General features: G+C 42.4%; 1 protein-coding gene across 1 annotated transcript in view; it reads left to right on the top strand.

Moving 5' to 3' along the window:
- The window catches only part of DNAH9 (dynein axonemal heavy chain 9), a 326,713-nt gene that overhangs the window by 46,761 nt on the left and 255,001 nt on the right, over positions 1 to 24,951 (top strand). Inside the window, 4 exon segments of the mRNA XM_045984493.1 lie at positions 1,302 to 1,543; positions 6,774 to 6,909; positions 10,344 to 10,540; positions 10,658 to 11,082. Of these exon segments, the coding sequence (XP_045840449.1) occupies positions 1,302 to 1,543; positions 6,774 to 6,909; positions 10,344 to 10,540; positions 10,658 to 11,082 (1,000 nt within the window).

Genomic DNA, 24,951 nt, shown 5'->3' with positions numbered 1-24,951 from the left:
AATCCGTAGCAGAAAAGGCAAGAAGGGCTTGCATTCCTTGTCTTCTCTTTGGTTATGATCAGTAGATTTAGAAAATCCTGTGACTGTGCTCTGGGGGAGACTCTGCGTTCTCCAGCATATATTGGGGATGTTAGATTTTACTACATTATTCCAATTACTTAATTTTCTTCACTAGACTGTAGACATCTTTTTTTTTTTTTAAGATTTATTCATTTGTGCGCGAGTGGGAGGAGGGGTGGAGGGAGATAGAAAGGGCGAGGAACAGAATCTCCAACAGACCCCCTGCTGAGCATGGAGCCCAATGTGGAGCTTGTCCCATGACCCCTGGGGTCGTGATCTGACAAAGATCAAGAATCAGAGGCTTAACTGACCAGGCCACCCAGGTCCCCCTGGACTGTAGTCCTCTCAAATGGGGGTACTATGCTTTTAATTCTCAGGTATTCTCCAATTCAGTACTAACCTCACGGATGGTTTAACATTTGCAGGGTACTACGTGCGGGACCAGGCAGGGAATATGGGATATGAGGTATGTGGGACATGGTTCCTACCCTCAAAGGGCTCATATTTAGTTGGGACCACAGACATATGTACAACTCTAAATCATGCAAGACAGGCTATGATAAAAAGCCATCACAGAATTAAAAATACAGCATGGTGAGCCACAGGGGAGGGAGATTAATTCTCGTTAGAGTCCTCAAAAGAGGTCGAGTTTCAAAGGAAAGTTACGGTCAACTCCGAAGTCTTGGAATGCCATGTTAAGCGAGTTTGAACTTTATTTTATATGCAAGAGGGAACAATGTTTTCAACATTTAATGAAGCAAAAGTGCTCAGAAAGATAAAGTCCATTAATCCAAATGAAATCATCCTGGTGCACTGGTATGCCCCAGCCGCTGTGCCAGCTTTTGTGGCCTTGGTCGGTAAGCGTTACCTCTTCGTCTCTTTCCCTGCATAACCAGGGTTATGGTCAGCTTTGGCTGTTCAACACAACGAAGAAGAAGAGGGCTCTGGTGACAACAAAGTAACCTGTGCAGAAAAGTATTTTAAAACCTAAAACTATTAAGGGGTCCTGAGTGGGTTAGTTGGTTAAGCACCTGCCATCAGCTCAGGTCATGATTGCAAGGTCCTGGGATTAAAACCCGCATCAGGCTCCCTGCTCTGAAGGGTCTCCTTCTGCCCCCACTCAATCTCTCTCTCAAATGCATAAAATCTTAAAAAAAAAACCCTACAAATATTAAATCCCTTCCTTTTATGGCAACTAGTCCTTAGCGATTTCAATTAATTATGTTTCTTTGGGGGAGCAGGCATTTGGGATTATGTCATTCAAATCACCAATGGCATTCACGATCTCGAACAAAGACTTCAGAAAGCTAAAGACAATGTGGAAGAGATTCAAAACATCATGAAAACATGGGTGTCTCCGATATTTAAGAGAAAAGACGGAAAAAAGGAATGCCTTCTTTCCATGGACGATCAGCATGATCGGATGGAAAAATACTACCATCTCATCAAAGAATCTGGACTTAAGATTCACGCCCTCGTGCAGGTAATAACCGGCCTCTCAGATACACATACCACTAGCCGAGGGAGGGCCTGGGGAAGTGTGTTTGAGTGTAAGAAATGATTTCGGCAACAGAAGCTGTGCCTTCTGCATGCAGGGACGGAAGTGTATAGTGACAGCAAGAGAACTAAAGCTCACGGCTAGGAAGAGAGGCAAGACACATGCTGGTATCAGCATGTCAAAATTAATACTTTCTTAATGGTTGTTAGGACACTGGCATGACTTAAGTCCCATGCTAGACCCCAAGGAGATAGAAGGATGTGCCCGGTGCAGAACCCTAAATTAGCATCCGTACTAAACAGCCCTGACTTGCCACACAACCCAGTGTGAGCCCCCAGCAGCGTCCCTGTCACCCAGCTCTATCAACCTGGGGAGGTGGAAGATGACCTTGGTAAAGAGAAGAAGCCGTGCAGGCACCTGTACTTGAAACAGCAAGGCTGTGCCCCGCCTGTGGCCAGGGCAGCCTTGGGTCTGCTGTCAAAGACCAGACCATGGATGGGAGCTCTAAGTGGCTACCAGCTTCAGCCCTACCCCAGCCGCCCATACCAGCCATTTCTGGCAGATTGATCTCAAGCCCAAAGTCAGTACTGAGCCACGGCTGCCATTTGGGATGATCTGTGGTCTGAAGCATGTGACATGTTGTACTTTGGACTTGGTTGATTTTCTTTTTCTGTCTTCCAGTTCATTAATTTCTGCTGTTTGTTCTTTAGCCTTTCTTTTCTTAATTTGGGGTTATGCCCATCTTCCCCCACCCCCAAACTCCAAGGGCAGAAACTTAGGGTACAGATTTTAAGTCTTTCTTCTTTTTGAATACAAGCATTTGACATAATTTTCCTTGTTAGCTGTGCTGTAGTTGCATTCCCCAAATTTCACAGGCCTCATTTCCGCTGTCATTCAGTCTTAAATTTTTTTGGCTTGTGACTCATACTTTAACTCAGTGGTCGTTGAGAAGCACATGGTTTCATTTCGCCATGTCCGGGGCTTCTCTGGATAGCCTGATGAAATTGATGTTGAGTTCAGTCCCAGTGTGGTTGTGAAAGCACTCTCAAAGATCTGAATTATTGGGAATTCACTGAGAGTTCCTCCATGACCTAGAAGTCTGTCTATCTATGGCATGTTCCTTGCACACCTGACAATACGTTATTCTTCCATTTGGGGGCATAATGTCCTAGAAATATCAAGTAGTTCAAAGTGGCTGATAGTATTGTGCAGATCTTCTGTATGGTTTCTGAGGTTTTTGTCCATTCTTTCTACCAAATACTGAAGGTAGAGTGTTAAAAGCTCGGCCTGTGACTGTGAATGATGATTTTTCAATCTTTAGTGTGGTCAGAGTTCTCATCAAGTATTTGATGTTGTTGACTTTTTCTCTTTTTAAAACGATTTATTTATTTTACAGGGGGAGGGGTACAGGGAGGGGAGGGAGGGTCTTAAGCAGACTCTGCACAGAGCATGGAGCCCGATGTGGGGCTCAATCTCAAGGCTCTGAAATCATGACCTGAGCTGAAACCAAGTCAGATGCTTCACCGAGGGAGTCACCCCAGTGTCCCTTGACGCTCTTCTACTACAAACACATTTATAATTATTATAACTTCCTGATGAATTGACCACTTTAAACTTATGAAATTCTCTTTTTATTTCTCAGAATACTCCCTTGCCCTGAGGCTTCTTATCTAGTCTTGCCTTCCAGATTCGCCCTTCCTTCTTCATCCTGCCCATCGTCCTGCCCTTCTATGTTCGACCTGTTTGTTTCCTCATATTTGTTTTTTTTTAAAGATTTTATTTATTTATTTGAAAGACAGAAATTACAAGTAGGCGGAGAGGCAGGCAGAGAGAGAGAGGAGGAAGCAGGCTCCCTGCTTAGCAGAGAGCCCAATGCGGGGCTCGATCCCAGGACCCTGAGATCATGACCTGAGCCGAAGGCAGAGGCTTTAACCCACTGAGCCACCCAGGTGCCCCGTTTCCTCATATTTGAAATTCTTCTCTTACAGACTGTATAGTAGAGACTCACTTTGTTAACAACTTTGCCGATTAACTGGAATGTTTAGACGATGACACTGAACGTAATTATCAGTATGATTGGATTTAGCTCACCATCTTGCCGTTTCCTATTTGCTTCATGTCTGTTTTGTTTTTCTGTTCTTGCTTTCCTACCTTCTTGTTATTAACCATTTTTTAAAAAATAGTCTGATTTCTCAATGGGGATTGCATCCTGTGCATGACATTTGCTGTGGTGGTTCTGGGTTTCATGAGGTCTCAAATGAATCACCATCAACTTCAGAGTTTTCCTGTGAAATGTTTTCAGTGTGGTTCACTTTGACTCTGACTCTTGATTTCGGCTCAGGTCATGATCCCAGGGTCCTGGGATCAAGTCCCACATCAGGCTCCTTGCTCAGCAGGAAGCCTGCTTCTCCCTCTCTCTCTCTGCTTGTGCTCTCTCTCTCTGACAAATAAATAAAATCTTAAAAAAAAATACATTTTTAAAAAAATATATAAGAACTCAAGAAAACAATATTTATAGTATTTTATATTCACCCATATACTCACCATTTCCAGATTTGTTTTTTTCTTTCCTGGAAAACAGACCTTCTACCTGTGGTCATTTTCTTCAGCCTGAAGGATGAAGATCTCCCTTTAGTTTTTCTTGCAGATCCGATCTACCAATGACACGTTCTCTCAGTTTTTGTTTCTCTGACATGTCCTTATTTCACTTTTGTTTTTGAAGGATAGTTTCATTGGCTATAGAATTCTGCATCCACAGTCTTATTTGTCTTAACAAAAGTTATTTCCTTGTCTCCTCCCCTCCCCAATGTTTCTGAGGAGAAGCCAGCCGTAATTTGTGTCTTTGTCCCTCTCTATATAATGTATTGTTTCTCTCAGGCTGCTTTTAATAGCTTCTTTTCTTAATCTTTGTATTTTTTTCCTCCTGTCTCACTGCGATGTGCCCAGATAGGTCTGCTTTCTGGTCACCCAGCTCGGAGTCTGTGAGCCTCTTGGACCTGTTTTTCATCAAATTTGAGGAGTTTTTAAATCAAATTACGACACTCTTATCTGCTAATCCCAACATCTATTTTATTTTCTGAGTCACCTTTTTTTTTTTAAGTGTTGCAGAAGTTTATTTTTCTCTCACATAAAATCACTCTGAGGAAGCAGCATTGCAGAATTGGTATGACAATTATTTGCTGAGTCTGTTTTTTGTGATGATTTCCCTCTCGGTTAAATGTCACCCTTCCCTGCTCCTTGACCTGTCTAGTAATTTTTGTGGTTGTGGTTGTTGTTGTTCTGTTCCAGCCATGTTGGAGGCCACTTTAGAACAGAGTTGTTACTTCCCTTAAGGAGTTTGCGTGTTTCCTCTGACAGACAGTTAACCTACCGGTGGGTTGGCTTCATCCTGCTGAGGCTCGATGTTAAGCTTTGTGAGGATGGGGTCTAAGGAGACCATACTCTAGGGCAGCCCTAACCCCCAAAGCGTGGTGTTTCTGGGGTCTCGGCAACACTCTGGCCCATCTGTCAGGTCTTCTGCTACTTCGGATAGAACACGAATGTTGCCCATTCGTGACTATGACCACAGGATCTCCGTGCAGCTTATAACTGTGCTCCGCCCAGCCTTACAGAGTCTGGCCCCCAGGATGTGCAGCTTCATGTTCAAAGATTCAAGGAGACTCCATGATCTCTGTAGCCCCCAAACCTCCATTGCCTTTTTTTTTTTCCTGCCTGGCAGGAAGGATGTCTGTCATTGTGGTCCTCTTCCCTGAGCCACGGTTTAGCAGGTGCCTCTAGGTAGAAAGTCAGGGGGTTGCAAAGCTCAACTTGAGGATTTCCATTCTCTGAAGGATCCCATCCCTGTTCTCTAGTTGTCCCCAAAGAACTGTTTCTTGGGCGGGTCTGATCTCATTCCTCTGTCTTGGCTAGAATCAGAAACTCAAGGCATTTCTTTTCCTAGTTCAATGAAATTCCAACATTTTTGCTCCTTAGACCATAGTAGAGCTCAGATAAAATGTGGAAATGTAGAGATAGCCATTCTGATGGTGTGACGTTAGGGAGGAGATTGAACAACTATACCAAAGCAGTCATAAAACACAAATGTTTTAAAAAATAAAGAAGCAGACAGACACACTTAATAACATCTGAGAGCAACGCGGTGTTGTCACTGTCTTATGATTTGCATGGCGATGGGCTTTAAATCATTAAGAAAATGGTCTATCTACTTCGGAAGGAAAGAGGTAGGTAATGTATTTTAGACATTTTAGAGTTTTGTCATGTAAAGACAGGATCATGAGGGGGTTTTTTTGTTTTGTTTTTTTTTTTAGTCCAGGGGGGTTTATACATGGAAATGTTTGTAAAAGGGTGTGCGTCACCTAAAAAAATGTACTTCTTTCTGCAAAGTAGTTAGCATTTTGTTTGAAGATCTGGGATAAATGGAAAGTTGATGTCAGAAGGCTTGGTAATGAAAATGGTGATGAGTAAGTGGGATGTCTGTGCCACCCCATCAGGTCGGGGGGGAGCACACATATGTTCCTTTATGTGAACGCATTTTCTTTTTTCCCTCTCTTTTGAGAGGGAGGGGAGGGGCGGAGGGAGAGAAAGAATCTTAAGCGGGTTCCATGCCTAGCACAGAGCCTGACATGGGGCTCGATCTCACCACGCTGAGATTGTGACCGGAGCTGAAATCAAGAGTCAGAAGTTTAACCAACTGAGTCATCCAGGTGCCCCTATATGTATGCATTTTCTAAGTCACTCAGCATGGTGGTCTTTAGTAGTAAGTGCCCTGAACAAAACACTCCAGTTCATTTCTAAGGACTAGCCAGGAAATGGTTTACTTGCTTGAACCCCAAATCTTTTACATGCCTTGAATCCTAGAACCCTCTACCCCTAGCACCCCTTCCTCTCTCTGCCCTATCTTCTGCCCTGATATAGTTTCTTCCACAGCACACCCGTCAACACTTATCAATCACACCCCGTGTCCCATTTTTCCTGGGAAAGTTGCCTGACCCCATCCTTCTTTCTCGGGGACAGGATGAGACCCCCATAGTCCCTTCACGTATTAAATTCATGTTCCTTTCACTCAGTGGTTATACCCATTAGACAGAATGGACTCGATATATGTGTAATAGCAAACTCCCTCCCCCCAGTGTTGTTTTTTCCCTATTAATGATAACTAGACCAGCCCTTCCGTATTATTAAACATGGTTTAAATCCATTCTTCTCTATTTCATAGGAAAACCTAGGTCTATTTGCAGCAGACCCAACCTCTGATATATGGAAAACTTACCTCAGCTACATTGATGAGATGTTGCTGGATGGATTTTTTCTTGCCATCGAGTGTTCCCTCAAGTACCTCCTGGAAAACACTGGTATTTACTTGCTTAGGGATGTGTGTTATTACTGGAAAGATAACAGTAGCACCTGTTGATGAAAAGTGAAGTGTGATTGAGTGCTTTGTGCCTTTTCGCAAAATGTTGTAGATGTGTTGTGATGGTACCTAGTAAAATAGCCAGGGTGCTGAGTGTCTACATTGTTCCCAGAAAAAAAGATTTGTCTCTCTTTAAAACTCAGGTGGTAAGTCAGGCTCTAAGATAGTGAAGCCCATAGCAAAAGCAAAAACCCCAGTGCCAACTGAATCTAAATAAAGCTTCGTAAAGAGAATGAAGTTGGAGCAGCAGGCAACATAGTTAGTAATGGCAGCTTCCTTTGGACCTGGCTCATGGCAGTGGGAGGGGGACGCTCTGTGCCTTCAAGCTTAATGGACTCTATCTCTCTAGGCTTTTGAGAACACAGGGAGGTTGTTGTCGCCAGGTTAAGTGGAAGAAACAGAAGCTTTTCTGTGTGAAAAGAAGCAAGCTGGGGATGAGGTAGTTTTCGCAAGGAAAAGGAATGTTGAGATTGTGGGCTTTTTCTGAAGCTGTTAAAAAAATAGCTTTGAATTTGTGATGGAAAAACTGAGTTAAGGTACACAGGGCCAACCCTGGCTTGTAAGTGGTGGGATAGAAATAGAGGAAGAGTTGAAACTTCGCGTTCTAGTAGATTCTGAGGAGCTTGGTATAAGGGTCCCATTGGCAAATTTGTCAGAATGGAAAGGCTGAGGTGAATAATTTGAAGCCAGAGGATGAAGGTGTTTAAGAGAGTTTAAGATGTCAGGTCCAACCCAGGGAAAGAAAGAAAATCCAGTGGTAAGATGGGTAGGTCAAGATCCGTGTCCAGATATCCAGCCCAAATAAGAGGGCATGAGGATACTGGGCTGAGGATACAGAGGGAAGCAAGGCCGGCTCTGGGTGTAGCGAAGACAGGCAAACTTCCAGTGGTCTTAGTAGGTGGAGTGGCTGAGGTCAGAGACATGCTCTTTGTTTGCAAGGTGCTCCACAAAAGGAGATGGGGCAGCAAGAAACAGGCTCCAGGAGAGTCAGTATGGTGGCGGGGATCACCTTCTAGAGCCTGGGGGCAAGTAGCCAGTGGGGCACGGAGCAGAGCCACTGAGACTGGAGAACTGGCTCCTAGGGACCAACAGGGGTCACCTTAGTGGACCAACCAAACCTCGTCTAGCATTGGAGGTTCACAGGGCCTCAGACATCCTCTAGAAGATTCTAGAAGTTGCCCCAGCACACTTGGCGCAAGCACTGCATGGGAAGTGTTTCCTAAACATAGTGACTCCGTGCTTGACCAATGCCTATCCAGCTCTCCTGATCTGGGCTGTCTGGTGGGGAGCAAGAGGATGGAGAGGGCATGGTGTGGTCCTTCAAGATTGCTAAAGTGACTTTTTCTCCATGGAACTGGTGGAAAGGAGAAAGGTACTTTCTTCATGATATAGAATGGCCAGGAGCTGGACTTGGCAGGTGCCGGAGTCAAGCTCTAGATGAAATTTTGAAGGCACTGGTTCTCTAAGCGGGGAGGAGAAGGAACTTAGGAAGGGTAGCCTCTGAGAAGAAGAAAAGCACTGTGACCCTTTGCATAGCCCAGCTGGACCGCTCTATCCTCCCAGCCCCGCTTCAGCATTTCCACCTTCTTGTGCTTGGTGAGCCCAACACCACTTCCACAGCTTGGGCCGGATTCCCTGTTGCCTCTTAAAATGCAAACCTTGCCTAGGTTCGATGCCACCCACTCTATCCAGAAGTGCTCTCCCCCCTATTAACCCCTAAAGTGACTGACTTGTACCAAGGTGGTGGAACCACCAAGATAATCTGACTTGTACGGTCATGATGATGTCATTGCATCCAACCTTAGGATTAAGTTCTCACAGCAGCACACGGGACAGAAATCTCTGGAGTCAAAATGGCCTCATGAGTCTTTTCCATCCTATAAATTGTATATAAGCTGATCTGTTAAAATTATCAGTATCTCATGCATATAGTAATGCAGAATATATCATGAGTACATATGCAAATCATTTAAAAAACTCTTCCAGGATAGTAGTATAATTTCTGTGCATTCCCTCCAGTCATATATGCTTTTGATGAGACACACCTGAATCTGGGAATGCAAATTGATCAGCCCCACAATTTTGAAGGCAAGGCCCTGGTCTTACAGAGCTTTGAGGCTCCCACTGTGGCTTCAGCTGGGGTGAATGATGAAGCTGTGGTAGCCAGAGCCCCATCAATAATGTGGGTTCCAGGACAAAGAGGTCTAGCCCCTAGGTTCTAGACTAAGGGGAGTGCTTCCGGTTAGTGGGCTGGTTCCCGCTGTGCTGTGTTTCCACCATGTTGGAGAACCTTGCCTTCATTTCTGTGGTTGAGCTGGGTCACCGCCACAACCTGGCTCTCGTCTGTGAATGGGGAACACAGTGTGGAGATGGCTCCCCTGCTGTCTCCAGGGCCATAGCCCAGAAGTGGCAGCCGTTGCTCTTCCCCATGTGCCACCAGTGAGCTAACCGTCTTGTCAACGTGACTGCAGGCAGAGCGGGGAAGGGCGGCCACACGTGCCCACTCTTCCCTCTGCTTCTGGGGGGAAAGGGGAAGTGGAATCCCAGGGGTTTCCACCGTCCACAGCAACCAGCACATCACGGTCTCCCAAATATTTCCAGTCAAGGAGACCTATGAATGTAAGCGGTTATAAATAAAAGTTTAAGCACCTCATCTTGTCCTTGCAACATTTCGCTCCCTGTTATATTTTGATTTAAATTTAGCAAGGCAAGTTAGTCTAGCAAGTAATCAGGGACCTATTAATTATTTTTACTGTTTTTAAATTTTTTACCATTCTCGGACCACAGAATTGAAAGAGGTCTGTTTCGGTGGGAAAAGATCAGAACAGGCAGGGTGGTAACCTGTTTTTTCCTGCCAAAGCCTACTACCGACAGGCGTGCCACAGCGCACCTAGTGGCTATCCATGGAATTGCATGGGGTGTGCCTAGAGGGAAATCAGGGCTTTGGAGAAATTAGCTTTGCACAATCAACCTGTTCTCAACTAGAGGCCATTCCGCACCCCCTCACCTCCTCCCCGTCGTTCCCCCGACCTAGGCATTTGGGAATGTGGAAGGGGACTGGCTTGGGTTGTCCAGTCCCTGGGATGTGCCCTCCAAGGACAGGAGGGTAAATGTCCTACAATGCCCAGCACAGCCCAGCGTAAAAATTGGCCTATTCAAAATGTCATTGGTTCCCCTGTTGGTAAACACTGCAAGACTGTTACCCTCACCTTTTCTTGGGGGGAGGAGTTAGCAAATTTTACATTTCCATTTTCCTCTACCCAAACAGCTTAGAGCAAGGAAAGAAATATTCAGAGCACCTTAAAAACGGATACTGTCTTGCACCCATTTTAACCACTCTCAGTTTTGTGTGAACGTGCTTTCCTTGTTTTTCAGAAAATAAGGCAGGCCTTACCCCGATATTTGAAGCCCAGCTGAACTTAGCCATACCGGAATTAGTTTTCTCTCCATCCCTGGAGTATGGGGTGAAGGGCGGTTTCTATGACGCTGTTGAGGGTCTGGTCACCAGCATTTTTGGAATATCGTCCCTCGTACCCCGGCTTTCCCCCCAGAACGGCTCTCCCCACTACCAGGTACTAACCAGCAAGCCCCCCCACCCCCCCACCCCCCCACCGGAGGCCAGCCTAATCTGCAGACTTCTGGCAAAGGGTAGGCCTAACCCCCTGCTGTTGCCCCGCCCCCTTCCCCAGGCAGACATGGAGGGCATGGCCCATTTGGTGAGCATGAGGAGCACGCTCCTGGACAGGGTGCAGAGCGTGCTGGCCCTCTGCTGTGGCTTTCGGAACGCCTTCAACCAATACTCCTACCTGTACGTGGAGGACCGGGGGGAGACTCTGAGCCAGTTTCTGCTGTACGGGCGTGTCCTCACCCCCGAGGAGATGGAAGCCCACGCAGAAGATGGCATTCCGGAGAACCCTCCCCTTCTGCATCAGTTTAGGGCCCAGATCGACTCCTATGAAAACCTCTATGAAGAGGTGTGCAGGCTGGAGCCCACCAGGGTGTTTGACGGCTGGATGAAAATTGACCTCCGACCCCTGAAAGCGACCCTGCTCAATGTCATCAAGAGGTGGAGCCTCACGTTCAAACAGCATCTCGTTGACTATGTCACCAACAGGTACTACCAATGTTCTGGTTTCTTCCAGCCTCCCAGGCTGTGGGGGATGCCCTTGTTTTCATTTCTCCCCGATGGGTTCATTGGTTCAATCAAAAATGAAAACAGCTGGTTGAGGTTCCAGGCCCTTGGTCACCGGTGATGACTTCGGTTCCGCCCTTCCCTCGGTTCGTCTCCTTTTCTGTTATTTTCCATTTGGTGCCCCGCATGTGAAAAGCACCCAGGAAGTGGTAAATAATGTTCTAGGCGATAATAGAGCTCCGAGCTCCCTTTGCCACCCTGACTGAGAAATCTCTTTAGGCCTGGAAAACAGAGGGGGTCTCATGGGCCTCCTAGATTTTATTTCTACCCCTTGCTTCTTGTCTCAGATTATCCAGCTGTGCCAAGGGCAAGTCACTGAATCCCCACACCCCCCGATGCCTGTCTGTGCCATCCTAGCCATGGGATCTGCCATGGTCTGTTCCCCTGTGCACTTCAACTGTCCATCGCCTGCGTATCTGCCACCATCAGAAGCTCAGCTACCACCCCAGCCAGAAGCCTGCAGCAGTGGGGGTGAGGGGGGAAGGCATGGCCCCTCTGCGCAGCCCTCAGGCTTTGGGTGTCAGCTGTGGCCCCCAGAGAGACAAACTGACCCCTTCCTTGAGTTTGGGGTGGTCTGCTTAATGCTACTGCTGCCCTGCTCACTGATCTAGCCCTGGGAGCAGAAAGAAAATGGTCCCCCCCATCAAGGATGGGTCTATTTGCAATGAATTCTAAGAGAATTTGCAAGGGTGATGGTCCTCCTGCTCTAGGAAACTGCGGGAGAGCATTGTGAGATGGTTTAAGTGGATTTCCCCAGTGTTCTTTTCTATTTTATTTTATTTTATTTATTTATTTCACAGAGAGAGAGATTACAGGTAGGCAGAGAGGAAGGCAGAGAGAGAGGGGGAGGCAGGCTCCCTGCTGAGCAGAGAGCCCAATGTGGGGCATGATCTCAGCATGACCTGAGCCGAAGGCAGAGGCTTTAACTCAGTGAGCCACCCAGGTGCCCCTCACCAGTGTTCTTTAAGAAGAGCCCAGTTTCATGTGTCTGTTAGCCATTTGTATGTCTTCTTTGGAGAAGTGTCTGTTCACGTCTTCTGCCCATTTTCTGACTTGATTATCTGTTTTTGGGGTGTTGAGTTTGAGAACTTCTTTATAGATCTTGGATATCAGTCATCAGGGAAATTCAAATCAAAACAACATTGAGATACCACATTTATACCAGATAGAATGGCAAAAATCAACAAGGCAAGGAACGACACATTTTGGAGAAGTTGTGGAGAAAGAGGAACCCTCTTACACTGTTGGTGGGAATGTAAATTGGTGCAGCCACTCTGGAAAACAGTGTGGAGTTTCCTCAAAATATAAAAAATAGAGCCACCTTAAGACCTGGCAATAGGAATTTACCCCAAAGATACAGATGTAGTGAAAAACGCCAAATGCACCCCAATGTTCATAGCAGCAATGTCCACAATTGCCAAACTAGAAGGAGCCGCAATACCCTTCAACAGATGAATGGATAAAGATGGGATCCATATACACAATGGAATATTACTCAGCCATCAGAAAGGATGAATAACTAACTTTTGTATCCACGGGGATGGGACCCGAGGAGATTATACTGAGTGAAATAAATCAAGCAAAGTCAATTATCATGGTTTCACTTATTTGTGGACCATAAAGAATAGCATGGAGGACATTAGGAGAAGGGAAAGTGAAGGGGGAGAAATTGGAGGGGAGATGAACCATGAGAGACTATGGACTCTGGGAAACAAAAGGAGGATTTTAGAAGGGAGGGAAGTAGGGGATGGGTAAGCCTGGTCACGGGTATTAAGGAGGGCACGGATTGCATGGAGCACTGGGTGCTCTACACAAACAATGAATCATGGAACACTGTATCAAAAACTAATGATGTACTGTATGGTGACTAACATAACACAATAATTTAAAGAATAAATAAAAAGAATAAAGAAGAAGAGCCCAGTTTCCCACATTCACAAGAACTTCGGCTCACTGAGGAACTGAGAGACAAGAAAGGGAAGCACTGGGACGAGGTAGGGTAGAAACAGAGATTCTCTGAGTGTAGCTGCTTCGTGGTCCCTCTTCAAGGGTGGGTCTGGCCTTCCAAGTACATGGAGGCATGTTTCAAATCGTAGGTCTTATTATTATTTATGTGTGGCCGGGCCAGCCAAGAGACTCAATGGAAAATGACTGCCATTGGAAAGGTAGTTGGTTGTACTCAGATTCTAAGACGACAAGACACACTATGTCCTATGGGGCCACACAGGCTGGCTCTAGGGTCGATCAGGCAGAGGCAACAATGGGAAAACGGGCAGGAGCCTTTATTGTGGTTTCCATGGGGAAAAAATCATCTAGACAGTGTCAGCGGGATGAGAATGGGCCCTTTTGAATGATTTCAGCAGGCTCTGGGATCAGAGGGACTGTCTCAAGTTTTTTGGTTCCTGGCCCTGGAGTGATTAGGTAGATAGTGGTCTGGAGTGTGAGAGCCAGATGGAGGAGCTGGTTGGAGACGGGGACGGATTCCAGTTTGATTGGTTTGCATAAGAAAGGCATGCTCAAAGGCAAGTCACTTAGTTCCTCTAGGAACTGGTCGGCCAGATCTGGGAGAGGAGGCAGCCTCTCTGGGGTTAAAACCTCAGAGTACACGGCTGATGCAGGATACAGTGATGGCAGCGGCCAGGTGCCTCGACCAGGTTCGGCTTCGAAGGATCTGCTGGTAGGGGTGGCAGGATAGAGACACAGAGTTCTTGTCCTCTGTGACTTCCAGTGCTGTCAATGTAAGGTCGGTATTTGTCATTCCTCTGATCATGAAGAAAGTGGGTCATCTTTGTATGTTTCTGGTTAGTTTCATGTTTCCCCTTCTTTGTCCTACAGAGCTCTCGCCCACTTTTTCACGGACTTTATTTTTTCATGTGTGACAACTAGAATCTTTTCTTTTTGATATTTGACATATACTGGGTGTAATCCTATGCTAGTTGTATATATTGCAAATCCAGCCTCCCTTTGAGTGGCCTGACATCCCACCGCCTTTACGGAATGTTTGCCTCATCACGTAGCCAAATGAGTTCATCTTTTCCCTAACATTGCATCCTTTTGTCTTGTTACATAAATCCCTTTTCACCCTGAGATCATAGTGATGCTCTCCTATGCCCTCTCCTAAACGGTTTGTGGTTTTATCTTTCTCATTCCGTAGCTTGTCTGCCGTTTCCTTGTATGACAAAGTCCTAATTGCTCTAGTTTTGTCCTAAATCTCAGTACCTAGCAGGGCAAGTCCCCACCTTGTTCATTGTCATTAAGACTGTCTCCAGGATTCTTGGCTCTGGCTATTCTACATAAATTGATAAAAATCCATTTGTAGGAGAAGAAATGTGTTGGGATTTTGATTATATTTGCAGCGAGTATAGTTCAATTTGAGGACAATGGTCATCCTTCTTCACAGTGTTCCTGCCCAAGAACACGTCATCTTTCCATTTCTGTATGCCTTTAATGTCTTTCAATGACATTTTGTAATCATTACCTTTAAAATAAGTCTCATGTCTTTAAGATTCATTCCTAGGTATTTTAATTTCGGGCTCCTGGTACAAACGATATTTTAAAAATCGTATTTTCTGTGGAAATGGAATTGATTTCTGTCTATTGATTTTATATCAACCATCTATGCTAAATTAACTTATTAATTGCGGTAAGTTAGCAGTGCACTCTTTTGGATTTGCTGTTAACATAGCCATCATGTACTAATTTATAATAGTTTTATTTCTTCCTTCTCAGTGTTTTTATTTTTAATGCATTTTATCACTATTTTTTTCTTGTCACACTGGCTAGGACTTGAGGTTTATTGTTGAATAAAGTGATAATGACAGGTACCCTTATCTTGTCCGATGTTAAAGGCGAATATTACAACATTTCACCCTTGAACGTAATATTTGCTATGAGGTTTTTGGGTTTTTTTTTTAGGATTTTATATATTTATTTGAGAGAGTGAGAGAAAGCAAGCAGAGGAAGGAACAGAAGGAGAGAGACAAGCAGAGTCCACCCTGAGCATGGAGCCCAGTGTGGGGCTCGACCCCACAACACTGAGATCATGACCTGAACCGAAATCAGAAGTTAGATGCTTAACCGACTGAGTCACCCAGGTGCCCCTTGCTCTGAGTTTTTGTGGATTCTATTTATGGAATTAAAGAAGTTACTTTCTTTCTTTTTTTTAAAGTTTATTATTATTATTATTTTTCTTTTTTAGTAAGTTTGAACTCATGACCCCCAAGATCCAGAGTCGCATGCTCTCCCAACCGAGCCAACCAGGGGCCCCTAAAGAAATTCCCTTCTATTCCTAATTTGTTAAGGGGATTTAACATAAACAGAGATAACATTTTATGAAGTGTTTTTTCTAACTCCATTAAGAGAATTCTGTTTTTTTTCCATCGAAATGTTAAAGTGGTGAATATACTGGTTTCTAGTATTAAGCCACCTGGGGTTTACTGAGAAAAGCCCAAAATCCCAACACAAAGTATTATCTTTTCCAATACATCCACTGATTGATTTTGTTTGCAAATATATTGGTTATTGTTGACATGTCTCTGTTTGAGAGTGAGATTGGCCTTCACTTTTCCTTTCTCGTACTTTCTCTCATCTTGCTCTGTGGTTTTGCTAGTTTCATAAAATGAGTTAGGAAGTAATCCTTCCTGTTTGTTCTCTGGAAGAGTTAGTGTAAGATTGGAATTCTCTGATCCTTGAAGATTTGATTTAAATCTCCTATTGAACATCTGGGCTCGGTATTTTCTTTCTGATGAGATGTTTACCTATAATTTCTCTAACGGTTATAGGGATATTAAGGTTTCTATTCCTTATTAAGTCACCGTTCTATAGGAATATAGCCACTTCATGTAAATCTTTAAATTATTGTCATAACATTCATAATATTCTCTTAATCTGTTTACTCTCTCCAGAATCTATGATTATGTCCCTCTTCTCATTTCTATTCATTTCTACTTGTGCTTTCTGACTACTTTGATTAATCTTGCCAGACATTTGCAAAGAGCCATCTTATAAACTCATTGATCCTCTTTATTATAATTTAATTTCTATTTCAATTTTTTTCCTCTTGTATAAATTAAAGTGAATACTTTGCTTCTTCACTTTGAGCCATTTTTGTTATTGTAACAGTAACATTTATGAATTCCTTTCTTAGTACAATTTACCCACATCTTACAGCCTTAGTATGTTATATTTCCATTATAATTTAGTTCTAAGTATTTTTAATATCCATGGTGATTTGTTCATATATGTTTAATATTTCCAGGGGCACCTGGGTGGCTCAGTGGGTTAAGCATCTGCCTTCAGCTCAGGTCATGATCCCAGGGTTCTGGGATCGAGCCTCACATCATGCTGTCTGCACAGCGGGGAGCCTGCTTCTCCCTCTCCCACTTCCCCTGCTTGTGTTCCCTCTCTCGCTCTCTCTCTCTGTGTGTCAAATAAATAAATAAATAAATAAAATCCTTAAAAACAAAAGTATTTCCAAACATAGGGTTCTTCGAGTGATTTTATTTTTAAGATTTTAGCTCTAATTCCAGTGTAGTTAACAAACAGTGCTATATTAATTCCACATGTACGATCGAGGGATTCGACAATTCTGTATATCAGTGTTCATCACAACAAGTGTGCTCTCTAATCCTCCTCTCCTCTAGTTAAGAGTCAGTTTCTTGTTTTGCCTTTTTGCTTTCCTTAGTTCGTTTGTTTTGTTTCTTAAATTCCGCATATGAGTGAAATTTGTCTTTCTCTGATTGACCTGTTTTGCTTAGCATTATGTTACCTAGTTCCATATCCACTTTGTTGCAAATGGTGAGGTTTCATTCTTTTTTATGACTAATATCTCATTCTGTATATAGACCACATCTTCTTTATCCATTTCTGTCGATGGACACTTGGCTGCTTCCATAGTTTGGCTACTATATATAATGTTGCCATAAATGTACGGCTGTATATAGCCTTTCAAATTAGTATTTTGTATTTTGGGGGTAAATACCCAGTAGTGCAATTACTGGATCACAAGGTGGTTCTATTTTTGAGTGTTTGAGGAACCTCCATACTGTTTTCTACAGTTTGTGTTCCTACCAACAACATGATGGTTCCCCTTTCTCCACATCCTCACCAACACCTGTTGTTTCCTGTATTGTTGATTTTAGCCATCCCAACAAGTGAGGTGATGTCTCATTGTAGTTTTGATTGTAGTTTTGATATTTCCCTGACACCGAGTGATGCCTAGCACCTTTTCATATGTCTGTTGTCCATCTGTGTGTCTTCTCTGCAGAAATGTCTATTCATGTCTTCTGCCCATTGTTTTAAATTTTTTATTTATTTTTTAAATTTCTTTTCAGTGTTCCAGAATTCATTGTTTATGCAGCACACGCAGTGCTCCATGTAATACATGCCTTCCATAATACCCACCACCATGCTCACCCAACCTTCCACCCCTCCCCTCCAAAATGCACAGATTATTTCTCAGAGTCCACAGTCTCTCATGGTTCACCTCCCCTCCAATTTCCCCCAACTCCATTCTCCTCTCCATCTCCCCATGTCCTCCATGTCACTCCTTATGCTCCACAAATAAGCAAAACCATATGATAATTGACTCTCTCTGCTTGACTTATTTCACTCAGCATAATCTCTTCCAGTCCCGTCCATGTTGCTACAAAAGTTGGGTATTCATCCTTTCTGATGGAGGCATAATACTCCATAGTATATATGGACCACATCTTCTTTATCCGTTCATCCATTGAAGGGCATCTTGGTTCTTTCCACAGTTTGGTGACTGTGGCCATTGCTGCTATGAACATTGGGGTACAGATGGCCCTTCTTTCCACGACATCTGTATCTTTGGGAGTAAATACCCAGTAGTTCTTCTGCCCATTTTTTAATGGGATTATTTGTTTTGGGGTATTGAGTTGTGCAAGTTCTCTGTATATTTTAGATATGAACCCTTTATCGGATATGACCTTTGCAAATATCTTTTTCCATTCAGTAGGTTGTCTTTTAGTTTTGTTGATTGTTTCCTTCTCTGTGCAGAAGCTTTTTATTTTTATGTAGTCTAATAGTTGATGTTTGCTTTTGTTTTCTGTGCCTCAGGAGACATATCTAGAAAGATGTTGCTATGGCCAATGTCAGAGAAAATACTGCTTGTGCTCTCTTCTAGGATTTTTATGGTTTCAGGTCTCACATTTGGGTCTTTAATCTATTTTGAGTTTATTTTTGTATGTTGTGTGGTCCAGTTTCATTCTTTTGCATAGAGCTGCCAGTTTTCCCAGTACCATTTGTTGAAGAGAATTTTCCCCATTGCATATTCTTGCCTCTTTTGTCAAAGATTCATTGACCATATAATCTTGGGTTTGTTTTGAGGCTTTCTATCCTGTTCCATTGATCTATTTGTCTGTTTTTGTGCCAGTGCTGTACTGTTTTGATTACTACAGCTTTGTATTATATTTCGAATCCTGGGATTGTGACACTTCCAGTTTTCTTTTTCTTTCTCAAGATTGTTTTGGCTATATTTAGGTGCTTTTGTGGTTCCATACAAATTTGACAATTATTTGTTCCAGTTCTGTGAAAAAATGCAGTTGGTATTTTGATAGGGGTTGCATTAAGTCTGTAGATTGCTTTGGATAGTATGGGCATTTTAACAATGTTTGTTCTTCCAGTTCACGACCGTGTAGTATCTTTCCATTTGTCTGTGTCATCTTCAATTTATTTCATTAGTGTTTTATAGTTTACAGATTATAGGTTGTTCACCCCCTTGGTTAAGTTTATTCCTAGGTATTTTATTATTTTTTATGAAATTGTAATAATTTCTCTTTCTGTTGCTTCATTATTATCATTTAGAAATGCAGTGGATTTCTAAATGATATGCAGGATTTTGTATCCTGCAACCTTATGGATTCATTTATCAGTTCTAGCATTTTTTTGGTGGTGAGTTTTTGGTTTTCTGTAATTAGTATCATGTCAGGTGCAAATAGTGAAGGTTTTTACTTCTTCCTTACCAATTTGGATGCCTTTAATTTATTTTTCTCATCTCATTGCTGGGGTAGGACTTCCAGTACTGTGCTGCATAAAAGTGGTGACAGTGGACATCCTTGTCTTGTTCCCGACCTTTGGGAAAAGCTCTCAGTGTTTCCCCATTGGGTATGAGGTTTGCTGTGGGTTTTTCATATATGGCCTTTATTGTGGTTAAGGATATTCCCTCTTAACCTACTTTACTGAGTGTTTTTATCATGAATGGATGTTGTACTTTGTCAAATGCTTTTTCTTCATCCATTAAAATGATCATATAGTTCTTATCCTTCATCTTTTTAAAAATATTTATTTGAGGGGCGCCTGGGTGGCTCAGTGGGTTAAGCCTCTGCCTTCAGCTCAGGTCATGATCTCAGGGTCCTGGGATCGAGCCCCGCATCGGTCTCCCTGCTCAGCGGGGAGCCTGATTCCCCACGTCTCAAAAAAAAAAAAAAAAATTTATTTGAGAAAGAGAGAGAAGAGAGAGTGCAAGGGCAGGAGAGAGAGGGAGAATCTCAGGCAGACTCTCCAATGAATGCAGAGCCTGATGCAGTGCTCTGTCTCACCATCCTGAGATCACCACATGAGCGGAAACCAAGAGTCAGATGCTTAACCCAGGAGCCCCTTACCCTTTCTCTTACTAATGCGGTGTATCACACTGATTGACTTGCAATTATTGAACCACTGTTGAATCCAGGAATAAATCCCACTTGATAGTGGTGAATGATTTTTTTAATGTATGGTTAAATTTTGTTTAAAAGCAGTTTGTTGAGAATTTTTGTATCTATGTGCATCAGAAATATCAGCCTTTACTTTTTTTGTGTGGTGTCTTTATCTGGTTTTGACATCAGGGTAATGCAGGTGTCTCAGAGTGAAATTTTAAGTTTTCCTTCTTCTAGTTTTTAGAATAGTTTGAGAAGAAAGATTATTCATGCTTCTTTAAATGTTCGGTAGAATTCACTTGTGAAGTTATCTGATCCTGGACTTGTGTTTGCTGGGAGTTTTTTGATTCTTCATTCAATTCCATTGCTGCTTATTGGTCCAAATTTTCTATTCCTGTTTCAGTTTTGGTAGATTTTATGTTTCTAGGAATTTATCCATTTCTTCTAGACTGTGCAGTCTGTTGGCTGTAGTTTTTCATAACATTCTCTTATAATTGTTCATATTTCTGTGGTGCTGGTTTTATTTCTCTTCTTTCATTCCTCATTTGAGTTCTCTCTCTCTCTCTCTCTGATGAATGACTAAAGGTTTGTCAAATTTTGTTTATATTTTCAAAAATGAAGTCCTGGTTTTATTGATCTGTTCTGTTGTGTTTTTTTTTAAATTTCCACTTTTTCTTTAATCTTTACTATTTCTTCCTTCTACTGGCTTTGGGTTTTGTTTGTTCTTTTTCTAGCTCCTTTAGGTGTAAGGTTGTTTGAGTTTTTCCTTGCTTCTTAAGGTAGGCCTGTATTGTTATAAACTTCTCTCTTGGAACAGCTTTTGCTGTATCCCAAAGATCATGGACCGTTATTTTCATTTTCATTTATCTCTATGAAGTTTTGGATTTCCTCTTTGATTTTTTTTTTCTTTACCTACTCACTTTTTAGTAGCAGATTTTTTTTCCAGATTTTTTTCTTGTGCTTGATTTCTAATTTCATAGGGTTGTGGTCAGAAAAGATGCACTTTGATCTTGATTTTGTTTGACTTGTTTTGTTCCCTAATATGTGATCCACTCTGAGGAATGTTCCATGTGCCCTTGAAAAGAATGTATCTTTCATTTTAGGATTAATTGTTCTAACTACGTCTGTTAAATCCACCTGATCCAGTGTGTCATTTGATGCCATGGTTTCCTTGTTGATGTTCTGTTTGGATGATCTGTCTGTTGATATAAGTGGAGTGTTAAAGGTCCCTACTGTTATTGTATTACTATCAATTATTTCCTTTATATATGTTGTTAACTGCTTTAAGTATTTGGGTGATCCCATGTTGGCTGCTTAAGTATGAATAATTTTATATTATCTTGTGGATTGTCCCCTGAATGGTTATTTCCTTTCCTTCTTTGTCTTTGGTTACAGTTTTTGTTTTTAAAGTCCGTTTTGTCCAATATAAATCAATTTCACATCCATTTGCATGAAAAGTGCTTCTCCATCTCTTCACTTTCCCTTTTTATTTTCTTTTTTAAAATTAGAATATAATGTATTACTTGTTTCAGGGATACAGGTCTGTGATTCATCAGCCTTATATAATACCCAGTGCTCATTACAACACATACCCTCCCCAATGCCCATCACCCAGTTACCCCATCCCCCCACCCTCCTGCCCTCCAGCAACCCTCAGTTTGTTTCCTGAGATTAAGAGTCTCTTATGGTTCATCTCCCTCTCTAGTTTTGTCCTGTTTCATTTTTTTCCTCTCTTCCCCTATGATCCTCTGCCCTGATTCTTAAATTCTACATATCAGTGAGATCATATGATAATTGTCTTTCTTTGATTGACTTATTTCGCTTAGCATAATATCCTCTAGTTCCATCCATGTCATTGAAGATAGCAAGATTTCATATTTTTGATGGCTGTGTAATATTCCATCATAGATATCTCCCATCTTCTTTATCCATTGATCTGTCAGTGGACATCTGGGCTCTTTCCATAGTTTGGCTATCATGGATGTTACTGCTATAAACCTTGGGGTGCAGGTGTGACCCTTTGGATCACTACATTTGTATCTTTAGGGTAAATACTAGTAGTGCAATTGCTGGGTTTAGGGTAGCTCTATTCTCAAATTTTTGAGAACCCTCCATTGTGTTTTCTAGAGTGGCTGTACCAGCTTGCATTCCCACCAATAGTGTAGGAGGGTTCCCCTTTCTCCACATCCTCACCAACATCCGTCATTTCCTTAGTTGTTAATTTTAGCCATTCTGACTGTTGTGAGGTGGTAAGTCATTGTGTTTTGATTTGTTTTTCCCTGATGCTGAGTAATGTTGAGCACTTTTTCATGTGCCTGTTGGCCATTTGGATGTCTTCTTTGCAGAAATATCTGTTCATATCTTTTGTCCATTTCTTGATTGGATTCTTTGTTCTTTGGGTGTTGAGTTTTATAAGTTCTTTATAGATTTTGGATATTAGCCCTTTATCTGATGTCATTTACAAATATCTTCTCCCATTCTGTCAGTTGTCTTTTAGTTTTTGGACTGTTTCCTTTGTTGTGCAAAAGCTTTTGATCTTGATGAAGTCCTAGTAGTTCATTTTTGCCTCTGTTTCCCTTGCCTTTGGAGATGTGTCTAGAAAGAAGTTGCTGCAGCCAAGGTCAAAGAGATTACTTATCCCTTCACTTTCAATGTGCACGTGTCTTTAGGTCTGAAATGAGTCCACTGGAGGCAGGATACAGATGGGTCTTGTCTTTTTATCCTTTCTGTCACTTGTGCCTTTTGATTGGGGCATTTAGTCCTTTGATATGAAAGTAATTATTGATAGTATGTACATATTGCCATTTTGTTACTTGTTTTATGAGGTTTTTTTGGTAGTCTTTTTTCTTTTCTTTTCCTCTTCTCATGATAAGTGTGCTTTCCTTAATGATATACTTGGATTCCTTTCTCTTCATTTTTTGTATATCTATTCCTGATTTTTGATTTGTGGTTATCATTAGGTTTGTATGTAACATCATTTGCATATGGCAGTCTATATTAAGGTGATGGTCACTTAATTTTGAACCCAGTCTTTAATCCTCTCCCCTCCACATTTTAGGTATATGGTGTCATACTTCACCTCCCTTTATCTTGTGAGTTCCTAGACTGATTTTTACAGATACACTTACTTTTACTGTGTTTGTGCTTCCTACGTTCCTTAGTCTTTCTTATGGTCTTTTCTTTCCACTCAGAGTCCCCTTTACCATTTCTTGCAGGGCCAGTTTAGTGGTCTTGAATTCCTTTAAATATTTGGGTTTTTGTTTTTTTTTTTTTTGAGAATCTCTTTCTTTCACCTTCTATTCTAACATCAGCCTTGCTGAATAGAGTATTCTTGCCTGCACATTTTTCCTTTCAGTGCTTTAAGGGCATCATTCTACTCTCTTCTGGCCTGCAAAGTTTCTACGGAAAAATCCACTCTTAGCCTTATGAGGTTTCCCTTGTATGTAACTGCTTTCTTTTCTCTTGCTGCCTTTAAAATTCTCTCTTTATCACTACCTTTTGCTATGTGTCTTGATGTGAACTTCCTTGGGTTGATTTTGTTGGCAGATCTCTGTGCCTCCTGGATCTGGATTGCTATTTCCTTCCCCAGATTGGAGTATGCTGGCCACTCTAGGGGCTGCTTGCACACTGCCAGGCCTGTGGCATTACCTTGTATGGGCCGTGCCCAAGAGCATATTAGACAGGGCAGTAGTCAAAGCACAGCATGGTGGGGGCAGTGCATTGGGGCAGCCCTGCTAGCAAGTTTTACACCCTGCCATTCCTCTGTGGAATACTGAGGCAGGCTGTCCGGAGGGAGGGATTGTGGGAGGTACAGCATGGGGGTGGGGCAGCCATGCTAGCATGTTAAGTAGTGAGTCCGCAGGTCCCCATGTGTTTATTCTGGGGGACAGAAGAGGGAAATGGCACCTACCAGTTCCTTTATTCCTGGATAAGTTCCCCCAGAAATTTCTGTGATTAGTATATAACTCTCCTTCCTATATGCCCCAGGAACCTTTCAAAGAGCTGCTTCTCTGCTCTATCTCCATGGGCTTTTTGTTGTGCTGTCTCTTTAAGGGCAGGGATTCAGTTTCCTCTTGGCTGCCCAGCTCTCCCAGAGCCAAGCCTAGAGATTTTTTAAAATTCCAGGCTTTGAGTCCCACTGGTTATAAGAACTTAACAACATTCAACCCCTCTGGTTTTCAAAGGCAAATGTTATGGGGATTCACTTTCCCATGTGGACTCTCTGAGTCCTTCTCTGTGTCCCTGGATGCCTCCCTCCCAAAGCTGCTTGGGCAAGTTCATTTAGTTCTGACCTTGTCTCCACCCTTCCTGCCCTCTTTGATGTCACCTCTTCTCTACATTTAATTGTGGGGTTTATTCTGCCTGTCTTCAGGTGGTTTCTGATGCGAGTGTTATCTAGTTCTATCCATGGGATGAGGTGAGCCTAGGGTTCTCCTACTCTCCCATCTTCCTGGGACATCCTTCCAGTTATATTTTGTTACGGATTTTTAACAACTGCATTGTGGTCAGAGAAGGTAATATAGATAATAAGCTTCTGAAATTTATTGAAATTTGCTTTAACTCTACAGTATGGTCAATTTTTATAAATGTTCTGTGCACATTTGAAGAGAATGTGTAATTCTGTAACTGCTGGGGAGGGGAGAATGCTCTGTGTAGGACTATTTGATCAAACTTGTTAATTGTTTTATTCAAATCCACTATATCCTCACTGCCTTTTTTTTTTTTTTTTTTGGTCTGCTTAGTTGATTAATTATTGAAATAGCTGTATTAAAAATCTTCCACTCTGGGGCACCTTGGTGGCTCAGTCAGTTAAGTGTCTGACTCTTGGTCTCAGCTCAGGTCTTAATCTCAGGATCATGAGTTCAAGTCCTATGTTGGGCTCCATGCTAGGTGTACAGTCTACTTAAAATAAAAAACTTAAAAAAAAAAAAAAAGAAAACCTTGCACTTTGATGGTAGGTTGTCAACTTCACCTTATAATTCTGTCCCTTTTTGCTTTATGTATTTTAAGATTATGTTCTACAAGCGTACAGAGTTTGACTTTTTATATCTTCCTGGCAAATTAGAACTTTCAGCCACACATAAAAATCTTTATTACTAGCTATATTTCTTATATTAAAGTCTGTTTTCTCTTA

The sequence above is a fragment of the Meles meles genome, chromosome 18 (genome assembly GCF_922984935.1).
Source record: "Meles meles chromosome 18, mMelMel3.1 paternal haplotype, whole genome shotgun sequence".
NCBI lineage: Eukaryota > Metazoa > Chordata > Mammalia > Carnivora > Mustelidae > Meles > Meles meles.
This window is presented reverse-complemented; position numbering and strand designations above follow the sequence as displayed.